At 45.4% G+C, this 22,254-nt stretch overlaps 1 protein-coding gene across 2 annotated transcripts in view; it reads right to left on the bottom strand.

Annotated features, from left to right (window-relative positions):
• Positions 1–22,254, bottom strand: part of osbpl1a (oxysterol binding protein-like 1A) — a 235,336-nt gene that overhangs the window by 172,782 nt on the left and 40,300 nt on the right. For both annotated transcript variants that reach the window (XM_078541166.1, XM_078541167.1), the window contains exons 6-9: positions 21,015–21,100; positions 11,807–11,951; positions 8,237–8,304; positions 5,721–5,765 (exon numbers count right to left, since the gene is read on the bottom strand). In XM_078541166.1, coding sequence (XP_078397292.1) covers positions 5,721–5,765; positions 8,237–8,304; positions 11,807–11,951; positions 21,015–21,100 — 344 coding nt within the window. The remainder of the gene's footprint in view (positions 1–5,720; positions 5,766–8,236; positions 8,305–11,806; positions 11,952–21,014; positions 21,101–22,254) is intronic.

Here is a 22,254-nt window from a genome sequence, read left to right as displayed (position 1 = left end):
ATTCTGTTGAATAATGGAAAGTTAAAGAGTGATCTAACGGAGGTGATTAAGACGATGAAAGGAGATTAAAGGTGATCTTTTACATCCACCCAATGGGACAGGGAGGGCCTCTTTTTAATGTCTTATCTGGGTGACAGCATCTCTGACAGTGCAGCACCCCTTCAGCGCTGCACCAGTGTGTCAACCTTGGTTTTTGTGCATTAGGACTTGAGCCAAGAACCTCGTGACTCAGAAGGTCGGAGTGACACACACACACACACAGCTCAGCACGCATCTACTATTTGAAATAGCATCTGGGAAGATATTTCTAAAGGAAAACCACATCTTGTTCCTCTGTTCTTGCTCAACTTCCCTTGTACTGTGGCTGTTCCTACACCACATGGACTGCAGCACTTCAAGGCAGCAGCTCAGCACCAACTTCTCAAAGGCCACCGGGGACGGGTAATGCTGGCTATGCCAGCGATGCCCACAGCACAACAAATGAATTTTAAAATTTTCCTCTCCCATTCCAGTTGCACTGCAGGTCAAGCAATTTGATGTTCTTCAACTATTCTATAGTTTGGTATCAAGATCTGGAGTCACTCTGGAACGAGATGGCCTCAATGTATTAACTTTGTTTTTAATTTATTCTTTCACGGGATGTGGGCTTCGCTGGCTGGACCAGCATTTATTGCCCATCCCTAACTGCCCCTTGAGAAGGTGGTGGTGAGCTGCCTTCTTGAACCGCTGCAGTCCATGTGGTGTAGGTACACCCACAGTGCTGTTGGGAAGGGGGTTCGGGGATTTTGACCCAGTGACAGTGAAGGAACAGCAATATATTTCCAAGTCAGGATGGTGAGTGACTTGGAGGGGAACTTCCAGGTGGTGGTGTTTCCATGTGTCTGCTGCCCTTGTCCTTCTAGATGGTAGTGGTTGTGGGTTTGGAAGATGCTGTTGAAGGAGCCTTGGTGATTTGCTGAAGTGCATCTTGTGGATAAGAACATAAGAAGATAAGAAATAGCAGGAGTAGGCCATTCGGCCCCTCAAGCCTGCCCCACCATTCAATCAGATCATGGTTGATCTGCCCCAGGACTCAGCTCCTCTTTTCGTGCCAGCTCCTCATAGCCCTCAACTCCCTGATATTTCAAAAATCTATCTACCTCCTCTTTAAATATTTTCCGTGATCTAGCCTCCACAACTTCCCGGGGTAGAGAATTTCGGACATTCACTACCCTCAGAGAAGAAATTCCTTTGCATCTCAGCTTTAAATGAGTGCCCCCTTATTCTGTAACTATGTCCCCTAGTTTGAGGTTCCCCCACTAGTGGAAACATCTTCTCAACATCTACCCTGTCAAGCCCCCTCAGAACCTTGTACGTTTCAATAAGATCACCCCACATTCTTCTAAACTCTAGTGAATGAAAACTGTCTATTTAGCCATTTTTGATAATTCAACCCCTTCATCCCAGGAATCAGCCTAGTGAATCTCTTTTGAACTGCCTCCAATGCCAGTATATCCTTTCTTAAATACGGGGACCAAAACTGTACACAGTACTCCAGATGCGGCCTCACCAACACCCTGTACAGTTGTAACAAGACTTCCCTATTTTTAAAGCCCAACACCCGAGCAATACAGGCCAAAATTCCATTTGCCTTCTTAATTACTTGCTGCACCTGCATGCTAACTTTCTGTGTTTCATGCACAAGAACACCCAGATCCCTCTGTGCTGCACTTTTTTCCAAGTCTCTCTCCACTTAAATAATAGCCTGCCTACCAAAGTGCATGACCTCACAGGACTTTAAACTGGAAAGTGGGGGAGGGGGGGGGAAGGGTAAGACTCCAAGAAGTATGACTAATGGGAAACAAAGCAGCAGGTTAGCGTGTGGGGGGGTGGATTCAAGTTCATGGAAAATTATGAAAAAACTGAAAAGAAAGGAGAGCCCAGGAGAGGCTATTAAAGTCCCCAGAACACAAAATAGGACAGAGTGTTTGGAAAGGGCTAGGAATCTAACTTCAAGCATAGTCAATAAAGGGACGACAATGAGAAAGGGGATGGGAAATACAGGACTGAAGGTGTTGTATCTGAATGCACACAGTATACGAAATAAGGTAAATGAGCTTGTGGCGCAGATTGAAATTGGCAGGTATGATGTGGTGGGCATCACGGAGACATGGCTGCAAGGGGATCAGGACTGGGAGCTAAATATCCAAGGATATACATCCTATCGAAAAGATAGGCAGGTTGGCAGAGGGGATGGGGTTGCTTTGTTAGTAAGAAATGAAATTAAATCGATAGCAAGAAACGACGTAGGGTCAGATGATGTAGAATCTGTGTGGGTAGAGTTGAGGAACTGCAAAGGTGAAAAAACCATAATGGGAGTTATGTACAGGCCTCCGAACAGTAGTTAGGATGTGGGGCACAAGATACACCAGGAGATAGAAAAGGCGTGTAAGAAAGGCAAGGTTACAGTGATCATGGGGGATTTCAATATGCAGGTAGACTGGGAAAATCAGGTTGGTAGTGGATCCCAAGAAAAGGAATTTGTGGAATGTCTACGAGATGGCTTTTGGGAGCAGCTTGTGTTGGAGCCCACTAGGGAACAGGCAATTCTAGATTTAGTGATGTGTAATGAGGCAGATTTGATAAGGGAGCTTAAGGTGAAGGAACCCTTAGGAGGAAGGGACCATAACATGATAGAATTTACCCTGCAATTTGAGAGGAAAAAGCTGGAATCAGATGTAACGGTATTACAGTTGAATAAAGGCAACTACAGAGGCATGAGGGAGGAGCTGGCCAGAATTGTCTGGGAGATGAGCCTAGCAGGAAAGACAGTGGAACAGCAATGGCAGGAGTTTCTGGGAGTAATTTGGGAGACACAGCAAAAATTCATCCCTAGGAAGAAGAAACATACTAAAGGGAGGACGAGGCAACCAGGGCTGACAAGGGAAGTCAGGGACAGCATAAAAGCTAAAGAGAAAGCATACAATGCAGCAAAGAGCAGTGGATTGGGAAGCCTACAAAGACCAACAGAGGACAACTAAAAAAGAAATAAGGAGGGAGAAGATTAAATATGAGGGTAAACTAGCTAGTATTGTAAAAGAAGATTGCAAGAGTTTTTTTAGATAAAGGGTAAGAGAGAGGCAAAAGTGGACATTGGGCCGCTGGAAAATCACGCTGGAGAAGTAGTAGTGGGGAACAAAGAAATGGCGGAGGAACTGAATAGGTACTTTGCGTCAGTCTTCACAGTGGAAGACACGAGTAACATCCCCAAAGTTCAAGAGAGTTGGGGGGCAGAGGTGAGTATGGTGGCCATTACCAAGGAGAAGGTGCTAGGAAAACTGAAAGGTCTGAAGGTGGATAAATCACCTGGACCAGATGGATTACACCCCAGAGTTCTGAAGAAGATAGCTGAAGAGATAGTGGAGGCGTTAGTGATGATCTTTCAGGAATCACTGGAGTCAGGGAGGGTCCCAGAGGACTGAAAAATCGCTAATGTAACCCCCCTGTTTAAGAAGGGAGTGAGGCAAAAGACGGGAAATTACAGGCCGATTAGCCTGACCTCAGTCGTTGGTAAGATTTTAGAGTCCATTATTAAGGATGAGATTTCAGAATACTTGGAAGTGCATGGTAAAATAGGGCAAAGTCAGCATGGTTTCATCAGACCTGACAAATCTGTTAGAATTCTTTGAGGAGGTAACGAGTAGGTTAGACAAAGGAGAGCCAATTGATGTTATCTACTTGGACTTCCAGAAGGCCTTTGACAAGGTGCCGCACAGGAGGCTGCTCAGTAAGATAAGAGCCCATGGTGTTAGAGGCAAGGTACTAGCATGGATAGAAGATTGGCTGTCTGGCAGGAGGCAGAGAGTGGGGATAAGGGGGTCCTTCTCAGGATGGCGGCCGGTGACTAGTGGAGTTCCACAGGGGTCAGTGTTGGGACCACAACTTTTCACTTTATACATTAATGATCTAGATGTAGGAACTGAGGGCATCCTGGCTAAGTTTGCAGATGATACAAAGATAGGTGGAGGGACAGGTAGTATTGAGGAGGTGGGGAGGCTGCAGAAGGATTTGGACAGGTTAGGAGAATGGGCAAAGAACTGGCAGATAGAATACAACATGGGGAAGTGTGAGGTCATGCACTTTGGTAGGAAGAATAGAGGCATAGACTATTTTCTAAATGGGGAGAGAATTTAGAAATGTGGAGTGCAAAGGGACTTGGGAGTCCTAGTCCAGGATTCTCTTAAGGTTAACTTGCAGGTTGAGTCGGTAGTTAGGAAGGCAAATGCAATGTTGGCATTTATTTTGAGAGGACTAGAATATAAAAGCAGGGATGTGCTGCTGAGGCTTTATAAGGCTCTGGTCAGACCACATTTAGAATACTGTGAACAATTTTGGGCCCCGTATCTCAAGAAGGATGTTCTGGCCCTGGAGAGGGTCCAGAGGAGGTTCACGAGGACGATCCCAGGAATGAAAGGCTTAACGTACGAGGAACATTTGAGGACTCTGGGTCTATACTCAATGGAGTTTAGAAGGATGAGGGGGGATCTGATTGAAACTTACAGAATACTGAAAGGCCTGGATAGAGTGGATGTGGGGAAGATGTTTCCATTACTAGGAGAGACTAGGACCCGAGGGCACAGCCTCAGAGTAAAGGGAAGACCTTTTAGAACAGAGATGAGGAGAAATTTCTTTAGCCAGAGAGTGGTGAATCTATGGAATTCATTATCACAGAAGGCTATGGAGGCCAGGTCATTGAGTGCATTTAAGACCGAGATAGATAGGTTCTTGATTGGTAAGGCGATCAAAGGTTACGGGGAGAAGGCGGGAGAATGGGGTTGAGAAATTTATCAGCCATGATTGAATGGCGGAGCAGACTCAAATGGGCCGAATGGCCTAATTTCTGCTCCTATGTCTTATGGTCTCACTTTCCTACATTAAACTCCATCTGCCAAGTTTTTGCCCACTCATTCAACCTACCTATATCCCTTTGAAGATTCCTTATGTCCTCATCACAACATGCCCTCCCACCTATTTTTATATTGTCAGCAAATTTGGGTACATTAACTCTGTCCCCTCCTCCAAACTGCTAATATAAATAGTCAATAATTGAGGCCCTAGGACTGATCCTTGTCGCCCCCATCTGAAAAAGACCCATTAATCCCGACTCTCTGTCTTGTGTGTTAACCAACCCTCAATCCATGCTAGTACATTACCCCCAATACCATGAGCTCCTATCTTGTGCAATAACTTTTTATGTGGCACCTTATCGAATGCCTTCTGGAAATCCAAATGCACCACATCTACCGGTTCCCCTTTATCAACTCTGCTTGTTACATCCTCAAAAGAACTCTAGCAAATTTGTCAAACACGATTTCCCTTTCACAAGACCATATTGACTCTGTTTGATTGCGTTAAGCTTTTCTGAATGTCCTGCTATTTCTTCCTTAATAATGGACTCTAGCATTTTCCCAACAACAACAGAGGTCAGGCTGACTGGCCTATAGCTTCCTGCTTTTTGTCTCCCTCCCTTCTTGAATAGGGGCGTCCCATTAACCTATGCAATCCTACGGTACACACGGCTGCCATTGTGCGTCGGTGGTATGGCGGGGGGGGTGGTGTGAATGTTTAAAGTGGTGGATGGGGTGCCAATCCAGCATTACTTCTGACTTTTAGAATGAGGTAGGATTGCTTCTTTTACATCAAAATCTCCAAACGGCCACACATACATGAAAAGCTGTTACCTTAAAAAGTGGTCCTTCAAATCTCTGCACCACTTTATACATCCCCTGAAAAGAACAATGAACTGATGTTAGTTTATTTTAGCTTCCTTCACAGCTAGTTAAAGACAATGCCTTTTAAAACGATCATCTCAGATTTAAATTCTTCAAGATTCTGCTGGAAGTTTATAATTATAAAGGTCATTATAATTATAGCTAAAGGGTCCAGTAGCAGAGCCCCTACCTTCACTGAATTAGTAATTCAGGGCCCTGGATGAATGATTCAGATGCACACATTCAAATCCCACCATTTCAAATTCAATAGTTATCTAAATCTGGAATGCTGTAACAGTGACCATAAAACTACCAGATAAATCATAAAAACCCATCTGGTTCACTAATGCCCTTTAGGGAAGGAAATCTGCCGTCCTTTCCTGGTCTGGCCTACATGTGACTCCAGACCCAAAGCAATTTGGCTGATTCTTAACTGCCCCCTGAAATGGTCCTGTAAGCCACTCAGTTGTCCTCAAAAACACGGCTCACCACCACCTTCTCAAGCACAGTTAGGGCTACATAATAAATACTGGCCTTGCCAGCATTCCCCACATCCCAATTTTTAAAAACTGGATTTTTAAAACAGTTCAGCACAAAATCACTACCCATTCAAAAACTGTTCACACATTGCACTGTTTTACATGTTCAAATCTGTCTTTTCAGGTGACATGTTAAACCGAGGCACCGTCTACCCTCTCTCTCACTCACTCACTTTTCCAGATCTGCTTCATCCAATTCAGGGTCACGGGGAGTAGGAGCCTATCCTGACAGGCAATGGGCACTAGGCAGGGTACACACAGGATGGGACACCAGCCCGTCTCAGGGCACACACACAGACACACAGATACACACACACACAGATACACACAGAGACACACATACACAGAGACACACACACACAGAGAGACACATACACACAGAGAGACACACACACACAGAGAGACACACACACACAGAGAGACACACACACACAGAGAGACACACACACACAGAGACACACACACACAGAGACACACACACACAGAGACACACACACACAGAGACACACACACACAGAGACACACACACACAGAGATACACACACACAGAGATACACACACACAGAGATACACATACACACACACACACACAGAGATACACATACACACACACACATACAGACACACAGAGACACACACACACAGAGACACACACACACAGAGACACACACACACAGAGACACACACACACAGAGACACAGACACAGACACAGACACAGACAGACACAGACAGACACAGACAGACACAGACAGACACAGACAGACACAGACAGACACAGACAGACACAGACAGACACAGACACAGACAGACACAGACAGACACAGACAGACACAGACAGACACAGACACACACACAGACACACACACAGACACACACACAGACACACACACAGACACACACACAGACACACACACAGACACACACACAGACACACACACTAGGGGACAATTTACCGTAACCAATCCCCCTAACCAGCGCATCTTTGGACAATGGGAGGAAACCAGAGCACCCGGTGGAAACCCATGTGGACACGGGGAGAAGCTGCAAACTCCACACAGACAGACACTCGAGGTCAGGGTGGAACCCGGGACCCTGGAGCTGTGAGGCTCTGCCCTCTCAAGTAAATGTAAAAGATCCCATTCTTGGAAGGAGAGCAGGGGAGTTCTGAACAGTTCTGGCCAACATGTTGATGAAAGATGAAAGGAAGAGAGAGTGAGTGGGAGAGAGAGTGAGTAAAGAGGAAAGTGAAAGCGAAAACAAGAAAAAAAGGACCTGCATTTACATAGCTCCTTTCACATCTATGGGACGTCTCAAAGCACTTTACCGACAATGAAGCACTCTTGAAGTGTAGTCACTGTTGGACTGTAGCAAACATAGCAGACAAATCAGCGCAGAGAACGACCCTACAGGCAGCCATATGGTAATGGCCAGATTGCCTGTTTTAGCGATGCCGATTGAGAGGCAAATATTGGACCCAGGACACCAGGGGAAAGTTCCCCTGCTATTCTTCAGAATAACATGGTGAGATCTTTTACATTCACCCGAGAGAGCAGATGGGAACCCGCTTTGATGTCTTATCTAAAAGAGGGCACCTCCGACAGTGCAGCACACCCTTGGTACTGCGCTAGGAGTATCGGCCTCAATGATGTGTTGGAATTCAAGAGATGGATGCAGGCTCCCACAACCTTCCAGACATCAGACTGAGAGCAAGGTGTTAGGTTTACACTGTATCCAAACCGGTCACTCAGTGATAACTCAGTGATAAAGATCCACGAGCCACAGTGATCTTAGCCTTTGAAGAGAATTTCCAAATGGAGATTTTCTGTAATAATACTGGAGTCATGCTCAGCTTACTGTGCTCACACCAACAGGTACAGAATAGTTTAGAGAGTTATAGTAACAAAAAACAGATGCTTCTATAGGATTTGCAGGATGGAAAGACAAACCTTGCTTGATTTTGCACCAAGTAGTTGCCTGATTTCTGTGCCACGAGCCAGATCAAGTGGCAATTGGTCTATTGAAGAAAATACAGGAATGATTAGAAGATTCTGTAGCTCTTGATTACTGGTGCATTAATTAGAACAACAGTACATTTGTGCCCGAGTGTGCCCGTGCGCATCTGTGCCCATGCGCGTCTGTGCACCGGCGCGTCTGTGCACGGGCGCGTCTGTGCACGGGCGGTTCTGCTTCTGGATAGTAGCAGGAGTCCAAAACTCTGGAGCCGTAAATTCAATAAATCCCAAATAGAATCAGGGAGAAACTTCTTTCCCCAGAGACCGGTGAGAGAACGCAGAACTCACTGCCACAGGGAGCTGAGGTGAACAGTATTTAAGGGGAAGCTGCATAAACACGCGAGGGAGAAAGAAACAGGAGGGTATGTTGATGGGAAGGGATGTGGTAGGGTGGGAGGAGGCTCGTGTGGATCTAGGCCAGTGGGGCTGAATGGCCGCTTTCTGCGCTGTCAGATTCTATGGGGAAATAATCCTTATCATCACCAAACGCTTTTGAACTATATACAATCAGCATTGCAAAATATGGAACTTCCTGTCAGAGCTCAGTGAAACTGATAAGGACAATGTACACTCGGAGCTTGAGAAGGTTAGGTCTTGACACAGTTTGGTGAGGTTGATCAGTCTGTCTCTTAACTGCTACAGAAGCCATTCCGACGGGATCATCAAATCCCAGCCCTCCAGGTAACTGGACAGTCAGGCAGGCTATAGCGCTGCGTTTGTAACTGGAAGGTGGTTTCTGGTGGGGTTCTGCAGGACTCAGCCCTGACTTCCCCTTGATTTCCACAGCATTACATGAATGATTCAGACAAATCTAGGGGCAAGATGAAGAAATTGGCCACGTGGCTGACAGTGAGGAAGGCAGCTGTGGACTGCAGGAAGATATGCAGGTGGGCAAAACAGTGGCAAAGGAATTCAATCCAGAGAATCGTGAGGTTACGCATTTGGGAAGATCAAACAAGGAAAGGGAAACAGAAATACCTGGAAAAACTCAGCAGGTCTGGCAGCATCGGCGGAGAAGAGTACAGTTGATGTTTCGAGGACTCGAAACGTCAACTGTACTCTTCTCCGCCGATGCTGCCAGACCTGCTGAGTTTTTCCAGGTATTTCTGTTTCTGTTTTTGTTTTGGATTTCCAGCATTCGCAGTTTTTTGTTTTTAAACAAGGAAAGGGAATACACAATAAATGGGAGGATACTGAGAAGTGCAGAGGAACGTAGGGATCTTGGAGTGCATGTCCACAGACCCTCGAAGGTAGCAGGAGAGGTAAATAAGGTGGTTAAGAAGGCACACAGGATATTTTCCTTTATTAGCCAAGGCCGAGAGTATAAGAGCTGGGAGATCATGCCCGAATTATATTAAACATTAGTTAAGACCACAGCTAGAGAGCTGTGTGCAGTTTCTGGTCACCACATTACAAGAAGGATGTGATCTCGGTAGAGGGGGTACAGAGGAGATTTATAGAGGACATTGCCGGGACCGTTAGCGATGAGGAAAGATTGAACAGACCGGGGTTGTTTTCTTTGGATCAGAGGGAGCTGAGGGTAAATTTAATTGAGGTTTATAAATTATGGGAGGGGCCAAGATAGAGTGGATAGGAAGAATCTATTTTCATTAACAGCGACATCGATAACATTTAAAGTGATTGGTAGAAGGGTTAAAGGGGAGTTGAGGAGTAATTCTTTTCACCTTGTGGGTGGTGGGGTTCTGGAACTCTCTGCAGAAACCCTCTTCACATTTGGAGTTGCACCCCAGGTGCTGTAACCTACAGGGCTACGGATCAAGAGTTGGAAAGTGGGATTAGGCTGGACAGCTCTTCATTGGCCAGCACAGACACAGTGGGCTGAATAGCCTCCATTTGTGCTGTAAATCTCTCTAATCCGTGTGTATTCCTTTTTGAATGTTATAATTGTGTCAAGATGATATAATAATTCTCATAATGTTATTGGAATTTATTGTAAAATAGATTAATACTGGGAGGTACCTATGTGTGTGTGCATCAGAGAGAGAGAGATTTAATTGAATTAGAGGCAGTTAGTCTGGGTACATTGATGTCAGAAGAGAAGTTAGATTTGAAATGTTAATTAGGTAAACGTACGGAAGTTTAGGGGCAGAGGTGTCAAGGGAACATCTGCATTTTGAAGTAAACCAGACTGAATTGTTTTCAAGGGAGGGGTGAAATGTGTCACCTAACCAGGTGAAGTTTAGAAACAGTGTGTTTGTTTTTCCCAAAGATTACTGGTAAAGCTTAGCGCTATGAGAGGGTTTTTATTATCAGGATGATAAAGTCCAAAGGTATTGTGAACAATGGGTATTTGCATTCAAAAAGGAAAATATGTATAAAGGAGCAAAGGCTGTGCGTAAGGGAAGGCATTTTAAGATCTTACAAGTGTGTGAAAAAGCCTTCAGCATCTATACCTCAAGCTGCTGCCTTCAAAGGACTGAAGTTAAGAAAACTCACTTGGAAGTCGACTTGTTCAGGGTGTCATGTTTCTTTGTCTGGGTCTCTTAAACTCTGTGTCTTACTGTTGCCTTAATGAAAGTGTAACTGGGAGTTAGATTGAGTGGGGGATTTAGAAGTTATCATATTAGTAATTTGTAGATCTATGTATGTATTTAAAATAATTTCTCTTATTAATAAATGTTTAATCTAGGTTTGTGAAAACCTATAAGACTTGGTGGTCTTATTACTACTGAATTCAGGGCATGCATCTCAAAATTTATACAAATTGCAAAACAAGTTGTTGCAGTTATTTCACGCTTCCCTTTGGGATTTGAACAACTCAGCGTTTACCATCGGCTGTGCCATAACAATTGGGTGATGTCAACAGATAAAATCTGGAATGATTTGCCTGAAGTAACAAAAGCACAATCTGAATTGAAAAGTAAACTACTTATCATAATTCACCCAAGCATTGGTCACAATTAGAACGAACATTACTAAATAATTTTTAAAGGCCTTTCATTCGCAAACATCTGCAAGAGTCATCATTTTGATGTTAGTGTTGAATAGAGAGAGGGCAACGAACATTCGCTGGGCTGGTTCCTGGGACAAGGGGATTTGTCCTATGAGGAAAGACTGAGTCGACTAGACCTACGTTCCCCAGAGTTTAAGAAAACCAAACATGATCCCATTGAAACTTATAAAACCTTTAAGAAGCTTGACAGGGTAGACGCTGAGAATTAGCTGGGGAACCTCGATCATGGGGGTCACAGTCTCAGGATAAGGGGTCGGCCATTTAGGACGGAGATGAGGAGGAATCTCTTCACTCAGAGGGTTTTGAATCTTTGGAATTCGCTACCCCAGAGGGTTGCGGATGTTCAGCTGTTGAGTATGTTCAAGACAGAGATTGATAGATTTTCAGGACTAAAGGAATGAAAGGATGCGGGGATGGTGCAGGTAGACAGATCAGCCATGATCCTGTTGAATGGCAGAGCAGGGACAAAGGGCCGAATGGCCTACTCCTGCTCCTACTTCTTATTTACTTCATTCTCAGCCATTACTTACTGTTGTTATTCTTGATACTGAGATCAGCGCCACACTTTAGAAGTTTTACAGCACCTTGTTTCTGCCCCCGATAAGCCGCACAGTGTAATGGAGTATTTCCCAACTTGTCAACACAGTTAACATGAGGTGGATTCGTCTTGTTCAGCTGAAAGGAATTAAACTGCAGGTTACATTTCTACAACAGGAGCAGCAACTCGAATTCTCGCTTCGCAGGATTACCCGTGGCTTACCTGGAATTGAATGAACAGTGTCGGCCGTGGCCGAATGGGTAGCACTCTTGCCTCTGAACCAGAAGCCATGGGTTCAAGGCCCACTCAGCACAAACGGTCGGCCGCACTCCCAACGCCAATGCTGAGGGAGTGCTGCACTGTCAGAGGTGCAGTCCTCCAGACGAGACCATAATAAAACTCTGAAGTTGTTTATCATTTACAGGAATAGATTGGAGATGGGGCAAAAAGAGACTGTCGAAGATTCGTTTGATTGGGTAATGAGAGTCTGTTCGCATTCTGATTGGCCATGGGAAGGTCAGAATCCCATGTGGATGGGCATGGCAGGGGACCAATGGCAGGAGCATATGGCGGAGCATTTGAGGGGAGGAAATTACATGTTGAAAGGCCCCCACTCACTGCCTGCCCCGGCAAGTATATCATACATCTTTGACTCATACTAAACCCAGAGGACAGAAGGCGAGACCATCTGGACAGTGGGCTTAGAGGATGGAACTAAGGGGGGAAAGAATTCATAGCATCCTTTGAGCTATTACAACACAGGAGGCCGTTCGACCCATTGAGTTCATGCTGGTTCTCTTGTAGGCATGAAGTTTCAGGTCATTACCACCACCTGCAAAATAAATCTCCTCCTCAAATACCCCCTTGCTTCTCTTGCCCAAAACCTTAAATCTGTGCCCCCTAGTTCATCAGCTTGTAACCATCAGTTAATAGCAGTGACTTTTCTTTGTCTACCCTATATCTAAATCTATTATAATCTTTTACACCTCTATCAATTCCCCCCTCAAACTCCTTTGCTCCAAGGAGAGCAACCCCAGTGTCCCCAGCCAAACTTTGGAGCTAAAAATCCCTCATCCCTGGAACCATTCTGGTGAATCTCCTCTGCATCTTCTCAAAGACCCTCACATCCTTCCTAAATTGTGGTGGGCAGAGCTGGATACTCAGGATGTGGCCTAGCCAGAGCTTTATAAAGACTCAGCATTAACTTCTCTGCTTTTGTACTCAGTAACTCTATTTATGAAGGCCAAGATCCCATATACCTTGCTAATTGGCTGTGTTTATTTGTGCAGCAACACCAGGGGAAGCAGTTCCTGCACATGCGCAGTGTCAGCTGCTGCATTAAAACCAACAAGTTGGCTTGACACAGACTAACAATACTGGGCAGTCCTTAACCAATTGCAAGTTCTTGTATCCACTTCACCTGTCATTTAGCAACTGTCTCCTCTGTAAAACATGCTTCTAGCAATTCAGTGAATGATGAAAATGGATAATCAGAAACTTTCAGTAAATGAGACTCTCAACTTCCAATGAACCCAGGTTGTGGAAAAATGATTTTATTGATTTTTAACCAAAAAAATTACAAAGTATTTTAAATAAAATGATTAGGAAGAAATCTATAATCTCATGTAGGGTTCAAAACAATGCCCCTGGGATGAAGAGTTCGATTACCATCCAACTGAGCTACCTGGACTGTGAGGGACTTTCTGCACAAAAAGTTTTAAAACAGGTTGGGGGGTAGCATTTAAATATATTCATTTATTCGGTTTATTTACATGGCCTAACCTTTTATGAATTGTGGCAAGTTAATTGGTGTTGTGTGTGTTGGGGTGTGAGGGGGGAGGGTGGGGCTCGGTGGGCGGGTATTTGATCCCTCGGTAGGTGCAACAGTTTCTCTGGTTATCATTGCAGAGCTTTAACGATACACCCACTGTCAATCACAACACGAACACTCACTCAGTAAATAGGCAGCTCTACCAAACTGATTTCATAACGTAACTTGGATAGACTTCAGCAAGTTCCCAGCAAGTTCTATTAGGAACAGATGCCCAGGCACCAGCGGTCGCAGTGTGGGTCGAATGCACATACGCAACGGTTACCTGCCACACTTTCAGCCAGCAACACGAGTTGGCAGGAGCAGTCACGCGTGTACATTCGGCCCACACTGCAGCCATCGGCACGTGCATGTCCATTCCTCATGCTGGTGGCAAGATGGGAGTTTTCTACAACATTGCACGAGCTGCAGTGTTGAACATGACTCCCAATATGTCCTGCCCCTTCAAAGACCTGTGCCCACGAACCCCTGGGCCCCTCTGACCCAGTTCCCACGCCACCCACGACCCCAGTTTCAAGGAGGAGATACTCCTTTTCAACCACATTCACTTACTTCCTGCTGCACCTCATTACGCTATTTAAAGGGATTTTTTCAATTGGCTCATTTGTATCTTTCTTTTTAAAATGACATCTTGGGAGTTTATACTTCCTCTCACTTAATTCTTCCAAACGAATTGGCGATCCAGGGGATGACAGAGTTTAAAAAGCTCCCCAGGGCAGCAGATTCAACATTTTAATGTGCGAGGTTTGTCGCTTTTTGTGTAATAGGATAGATCTGAGCCTAATGCACCGAACTATTCTATTACACAAAAAGCGACAAATCTCCCATTCCGACACTTTGATTCTCAGCAATTTTAGCAATTGTTAGAATTCTTATTTACTGAAAGTTTGGAGAAGCTGGGATTTTCCTCTGCTTTAAGGAGAAGGTTGAAAGGAGATTAAACGGAGACGTTCTCCAGATCAGGCTGGGTTTTGATGGAGTAACTGAGGAGAAGACGGGTAACTCCTGCCCACCGACCGGACAGATGCCAGAAGCAGCTTTGCGTGCACGCTCGGCCCACACTGCGGCCGCTGGCCTGTGCGCACAACTGCTCTCAACGTCTTTCCGGTCAGCAGCAGGAGTTTGGAAGTATCAAAAAGAAATGCGAACGTCATCTCAGACTGCACCGAAACCTGCAATTGTCAGCGTTTCCTACGGGAGCACCAATGTTAAAATTCATTACTTACATGTGTGCATGTTACCAGTAACACCACGTGGCATTATTATGGGAATTCCACTGTACCATTACAGTGTGGAGCGGCAGCATTTACTTAATATATTAAATATTAACATATCTTACCAGCAAGAATTCATCTCAGTTCCTAATCTGGGATGGAATTGAAGTCTCAATTAGATTTTATGAGTGCTGCCTCCTTAACCTAGATTGAGGAGAGAGCGAGAGGAGGACTCTGGGACAGGCAGTCAGCAGCACCTAGAGGAGCCGGGAGTTGAAGAGAAGCGCGAGAGGAGTCGGGAGTTGAAGAGGAGCGCAAGGGGAGTCGGGAGATGAAGAGGAGCGCAAGGGGAGTCGGGAGGTGAAGAGGAGCGCAAGGGGAGTCGGGAGGTGAAGAGGAGCGCAAGGGGAGTCGGGAGGTGAAGAGGAGCGCAAGGGGAGTCGGGAGGTGAAGAGGAGCGCAAGGGGAGTCGGGAGTTGAAGAGGAGCGCGAGAGGAGTCGGGAGGTGAAGAGGAGTGCGAGAGGAGTCGGGAGGTGAAGAGGAGCGCGAGAGGAGTCGGGAGGTGAAGAGGAGCGCCAGAGGAGCCAGGAGTTGAAAAGGAGTGCAAGAGGAGCCGGGAGTTGAAGAGGAGTGCAAGAGGAGCCGGGAGTTGAAGAGAAGCTGGGAGAGCAGGGTTGACTGAGGGAGTTCAGTGAGGAGGGAGCAAGGTGATCCTCTGAGTACCGTGAGTATGGCCGGATAAGCATTTACTACTTTTATTGCTTATAGTTTTTAAGGTCTTATTTTGTGGTTCATCGTTTGTAGGGGCTATATTCTGTAACAACAAGGAGCAAGGGAGAAGGGACCAAGTGTAATTGATATTAAGTATCTTCCAAAAGGTTAATTTAATTTAAAGAGGTAAGTCATGGCAGGAGAGCTCAAAGCCGTGGTGTGCTCTTCCTGCTCTATGTGGGAAGCCGAGCACATTTCCAGTGCCCGGGGCCAGCATGTGTGCGGGAAGTGTCTCCAGCTGCAGCTCCTGGAAGCCTGGGTTTTGGAGCTGGAGCGGCGGCTGGGGACATTGTGGAGCATCCGTGAGGTGGAGAGTATCATGGATAGCACGATTAGGAGGTGATCACACCGCAGGCGAAGAGTCTACAGGCAGGAAGAGGTTGGGTAACCACCAGGCAAAGCAAGAGGACGATGCAGGCAGTGCAGGAATCTCCTGTGGCTATTCCTCTGCAAAACAGATATACCGCTTTGGATACTGTCGGGGGAATGGCCTCTCAGGGGAAAGCAGCAACAGCCAAATTCATTGCACCGTGGTTAGCTCTGCTGCACAGGGAAGGAGTAAAAAGTGTGGGAATGCAATAGTTATAGAGGATTCAATTGTAAGGGGAATAGATAGACATTTCTGTGGCCGCAAACGAGACTCCAGGATGGTATGTTGCCTCCCTGGTGCTAGGGTCAGGGATGTCTCAGAGCAGCTGTAGGACATTCTGAAGGGGGAGGGTGAACAGCCAGTGGTCGTGGTGCACATTGGTACAAACAACATAGATAAAAAAAGGGATGAGGTCCTAAAAACAGAATATAGGGAGTTAGGAAATAAGTTGAAAAGTAGGACCTCAAAGGTAGTGATCTCAGGATTACTACCAGTGCCACGTGCCAGTCAGAGTAGAAATAGCAGGATATATCGGATGAATACATGGCTGAAGAGATGGTGTGAGGGGGGGAGGGTTTCAGATTCCTGGGACATTGGGACCAGTTCTGGGGGAGTTGGGACCAGTACAAACTGGACGGGTTACACCTGGGCAGGACCAGGACTGATGTCCTAGGGGGAATATTTGTTAGAGTGGTTGGGGAGGGTTTAAACTAAAATGGCAGGGGGATGGGAACCTATGCAAGGAGTCAGAGGAGGGAGAATCAAAGACAAGAACAAAAGACAGAAAGGGGAATAAGAAAAGTGATAGGCAGAGAAATCAAGGGCAAGAATCAAACAGGGCCCCAGTGAAAAATAGTGGGAACGGGACAAGTAACGTTAAAAAGACAAGCCTTAAGGCTTTGTGCCTTAACGTGAGGAGCATTCGCAATAAAGTGGATGAATTAAACGCGCAAATACATGTAAACAGGTATGATATAGTCGGGATTACAGAGACATGGCTGCAGGGTGACCAGGGATGGGAACTGAACGTCCAGGGGTATTCAGTATTTAGGAAGAACAGACAAAATGGAAAAGGCAGCGGAGTTGCATTGCTGGTTAAAGAGGAAATTAACGCAATGGTGAGGAAAGATATTAGCTCAGACGATGTGGAATCTGTATGGGTAGAGCTGAGAAACACTGAGGGACAAAAAACGTTAGTCCGGGTTGGCGATAGACCCCCAAACTGTAGTTGCGACGTTGGGAATGGCATTAAACAGGAAATTAGAGACGCATGTAATAAAGGAACATCTGTAATTATGAGTGACTTTAATATGCATATAGATTGGGAAAATCAAATTAGTAACAATACCGTAGAGGAGGAATTCCTGGAGTGTATACGGGATGGTTTTCTGGACCAATACGTTGAGGAACCAACGAGAGAACAGGCCATCTGGGTATTGTGTAATGAGAAAGGAATAATTGGCAATCTAGGTGTGCAAGGCCCCTTGGGGATGAGCGACCATAATATGATAGAATTCTTCATCAAGATGGAGAGTGAACTAGTTGATTCTGCGACTAGGGTCCTGAATCTTAATAAAGGAAACTACGATGGTATGAGGTGCGAGTTGGCTATGATGGATTGGGAAACGTTACTTAAAAGGATGACGGTGGATAGGCAATGGCAAACATTCAAAGAGCGCATGGGTTAACTGCAACAATTGTTTATTCCTGTCTGGCGCAAAAGTAAAACAGGAAAGGTGGCCAAACCATGGCTTACAAGGGAACTTAGAGATAGTATTAGATCCAAGGAAGAGGCATACAAATTGGCCAGAAAAAAACAACAGACCTGAGGATTGGGAGCAGTTTAGAATTCAGAAAAGGAGGACCAAGGGATTGATTAAGAAGGGGAAAATAGAGTACGAGAGTAAGCTTGCGGGGAACATAAAAACTGACTGTAAACGTTTCTATAGGTATGTGAAGAGAAAAAGATTGGTGAAGACAAATGTAGTTCCCTTACAGTCAGAAACAGGGGAACTTATAATGGGGAACAAAGAAATGGCTGACCAACTAAATACATACTTTGGTTCTGTCTTCACAAAGGAGGACAGTAATAACATACCAGAAATGTTGGGGAACACAGGGTTTAGCGAGAGGGAAGAACTGAAAAAAATCAATATGAGCAGGGAAATGGTGTTGGAGAAATTGATGGGATTGAAGGCCGATAAATCCCCAGGGCCTGATAATCTACATCCCAGACTACTTAAGGAAGTGGCCCTAGAAATAGTGGATGCATTGGTGGTCATCTTCCGAGATTCTAAAGACTCTGGAACAGTTCCTACAGATTGGGGGGTAGCTAAGGTAACCCCACTATTTAAAAAGGGAGGCAGAGAGAAAACAGGGAATTATAGACCAGTCAGCCTGACGTCAGTAGTGGGGAAAATTCTAGAGTCCATTATAAAAGATTTAATAGCTGAGCACGTGGAAAACAATGGCAGAATCGGACAGAGTCAGCATGGATTTATGAAAGGGAAATCATGCTTGACAAATCTACTGGAATTTTTCGAGAATGTAACTAGTAGAGTCGATGAGGGGGAGCCAGTGGATATGGTTTATTTGGACTTTCAGAAGGCTTTCGACAAAGTCCCACATAAGAGATTGGCATGTAAAATTAAAGCTCATGGGATTGGGGGTAGTGTATTGAGATGGATAGAAAACTGGTTGGCAGACAGGAAACATAGAATAGGAATAAACGGGTCTTTTTCCGAATGGCAGGCAGTGACTAGGGGTATCGTAGGGATCGGTGCTGGGACCCCAGTTATTCACAATATATATTAATGATTTAGATGAGGGAACTAAATGTAATATCTCCAAATTTGCAGATAACACAAAGCTGGGTAGGAGGGTGAGCTGTGAGGAGGATGCAGAGATGCTTCAGTGTGATTTGGACAAGTTGAGTGAGTGGGCAAATGCATGGCAGATGCAGTATAATGTGGATAAATGTGAGGTTATCCATTTTGGTGGCAAAAACAGGAAGGTAGATTATCTGAATAACAAATTGAGAGAGGGGAATGTGCAACGAGATCTGGGTGTCCTCGTACACCAGTCACTGAAGGTAAGCATGCAGGTGCAGCAGGTGGTAAAGAAGGCAAATGGTATGTTGGCCTTCATAGCCAGAGGATTCAAGTACAGGAACAAGGATGACTTGCTTCAATTGTACTGGGCCTTGGTAAGACCACACCTGGAATATTGTGTGCAGTTTTGGTCTCCTTATCTGAGGGAGGATGTACTTGCTATAGAGGGAGTGCAGCGAAGGTTTACCCGACTGATTCCTGGGATGGCAGGACTGACATATGAGGAGAGATTGAGTCGATTAGGATTATATTCACTGGAGTTCAGAAGAATGAGGGGGGAATCTCATAGAAACCTATAAAATTCTAACAGGACTAGACAGGGTAGATGCAGGAAGGATGTTCCCGATGGTGGGGGAGTCCAGAACCAGAGGTCACAGTCTGAGGATATGGGGTAGACCATTTAGGACTGAGATGAGGAGAAATTTCTTCACCCAGAGAGTGGTGAGCCTGCGGAATTCGTTACCACAAAAAGTAGTTGAGACCAAAACATTGTATGTTTTCAAGGAGTTAGATATAGCTCTTGGGGCAAAAGGGATCAAAGAATATGGGGAGAAAGCGGGAGCAGGGTATTGAGTTGGATGATCAGCCATGATCATAATGAATGGTGGAGCAGGCTCGAAGGGCCAAATGGCCTACTCCTGCTCCTAGTTTCTGTATTTCTATGATTGTGTTGAGGCTTTGTGCAGGGAATTGCCAGACAGCCTGTGTAGTGGCCATTATAACATTTTGCTTTCTTAATGTCACCATTAGCACCTCCTTGAGCCAGTACCACCACCATTAACAACTCTTTGACCTTTTGTTTATGACATCTTTTGCCATCTCTCCTTGGCCTCCACCTATCGCTGGCCTTCTATCCAGCTTCACCAGTTCCACCCCCCCTTAATCAGTATATATTTCACCACCTCCCTTTAGATCTGAAGAGGAGTTATACGGACTCGAAACGTTATCTCTGTCTCTCTCTCTCCACAGATGCTGTCAGGCCTGCTGAGTTTTTCCAGCATTTTTTGTTTTCGTTTCAGATTTCCAGCCTCCGCAGTATTTTGCTTATATTTTAGGGCCTGTGTAGCTTATTTGGCAGACGACGCGACTCTTAATCCAAAGCTCATCTTTCAAGTCCCGCATTAGGCAGTGATTTTTTTTTTCTTAAATATCTTTGTCAAAATACTTTTGACACCAAAAAAAGTGTCCTTAAACGAAATATTACAAATCCATTCCCCACAAGTTGAGAGTCACCTTTACTGAAATTTCCTGAGTACCTAGCTTGAGCGTTTACAGAATCATGTTTTGCAGAGGGAACAATTGCTGAATGATAGGTGGGACTAGTTATTAAAAAAAAAACTTGCAATGGTTAAGGACATCCCAGATACCCGGGCACTGCAGCCGCGTGTGTCCAGGAAGTGCTCCCCCTAGTGACGAGGCAGAAATAAGCACAGCCTAAGGAGAAACTATTTTCACTGGTCGGAGAGACGGGAACCGGATGGGAGAACAAACTTAAGATAATTGGCAAAAGAACCAGAGGGGAGATGAGGAGAATATATATATTTTTTTAAAAGTGCCGCAAGTCGTGATCTGGAATGTGTTGCTCGAAAGGGCAGTGGGGGGAAGGGGGGAGCAGATTCAGTGGTAACTTTCAAAAGGGAATTGGATAAATACTTGAACGGTTATAAAAAAATAAATCGCAGGACCGTATGGAAAGAGCAGAGGGAGCGAGGCTAATTGGATAGGCTCTTTCAGAAAGCCCAGGAACGACGGGCCGAATGGCCTCCTCTCGTGCCGTGAGATTCTTCATCTCATAATCGCCCCGGATTTCTAACAGGACGAGGCGGAAATACAACAAACCAGTCTGTTAGAAAGTCAAGTCATCCTGGTTGGTGAGTGTAAAGTCAATCTGACAGGGGCTTACCAAAGCAGTTATTCCTGCCACATCCCCTTCCCTTGCAGCAGTCAACAGCAATTCTTCCAATTTCCTCTGTTGTGTCATTTCAGCAGCTGTTTTTTTAAAAAAAAAGACATTGAGTTTATAGAACAGAAAACAGGTCAGATAGGACTCCACACCACAGCAGCCCAGTCTGAATTTCTCCCGATAGTCATCAATCTGTTACCTACCCAAACACGCCTGCAGTTAGTTTTCATGAGGAATTTGAGAGCAGCATAATATTAAACTACTTCAGCAATATCTCCCATACATTCAGTGCGAGTAGAACTTTATATACGCCCGAAGTTTATAATTTTTTTTGCGAAGAGGGCTCATCTGTGCAGAGAGCGCCCTCCAGAAAATTCAACTTAGATTAGCTTCTGTAGTCGGTCATGTTTCCCATATGGTTGACTACAGAATCCCCAGAGACACACACACACACACACACACACACACACACACACACACACACACACACACACACACACACACACACACACACACACACACACACACACACACACACACACACACACACACACACACACACACACACACACACACACACACACACACACACACACACACACACACACACACACACACACACACACACACACACACACACACACACACACACACACACACACACACACACACACACACGCCTTACATTGCAGGCCACCTCTCTTGGGAAACCACTGCAGTCCACCTGCCCACGTGGAGGCAAGTATCCGCGCCAAACCTCTGCAACATCCGACGTGCCCAGCCAAAGCTGGAGGTGGCGCAGCTGGCAAAGCTACCTCGAGCAGAAACAACAATATGAACTGCCAGCTCTGTGGACGTCCATCCCCAACCCCACACTGGACTCTTCAGTCCCAAGAGGACCCACAGAAGACGACGAACTCATTTACAGCTTGGGACACCCTCGCACGATGAGGAGTCTACCACCATGTAATTTTCTGTACTCTCCTTCATTCATAAAGTTACAAGTCGTGAGTGACAGTCCTGCCTAGAAACACTATGCATTTCCCGACACCCCAAATCACTCCTCCATCACCCCCAACAACCCTCTCCTCTTCCATCAGAACATATCAAACAGGAGCATGAGTAGGCCATTCAGCCCCTTGAGCCTGCTTCACCATTCAATAAGATCGTGGCAAATCCACTTTCCTGCTTGTTCCCGTAACTCCCGACTCCCCAATAGCTCAAGCATTCACAGCGCCTT

This window comes from Cetorhinus maximus, chromosome 4 (assembly GCF_964194155.1).
Source record: "Cetorhinus maximus chromosome 4, sCetMax3.hap1.1, whole genome shotgun sequence".
NCBI lineage: Eukaryota > Metazoa > Chordata > Chondrichthyes > Lamniformes > Cetorhinidae > Cetorhinus > Cetorhinus maximus.
Note: the sequence above shows the minus strand (reverse complement) of the source record. Positions and strands in the feature narration are given on the sequence as shown.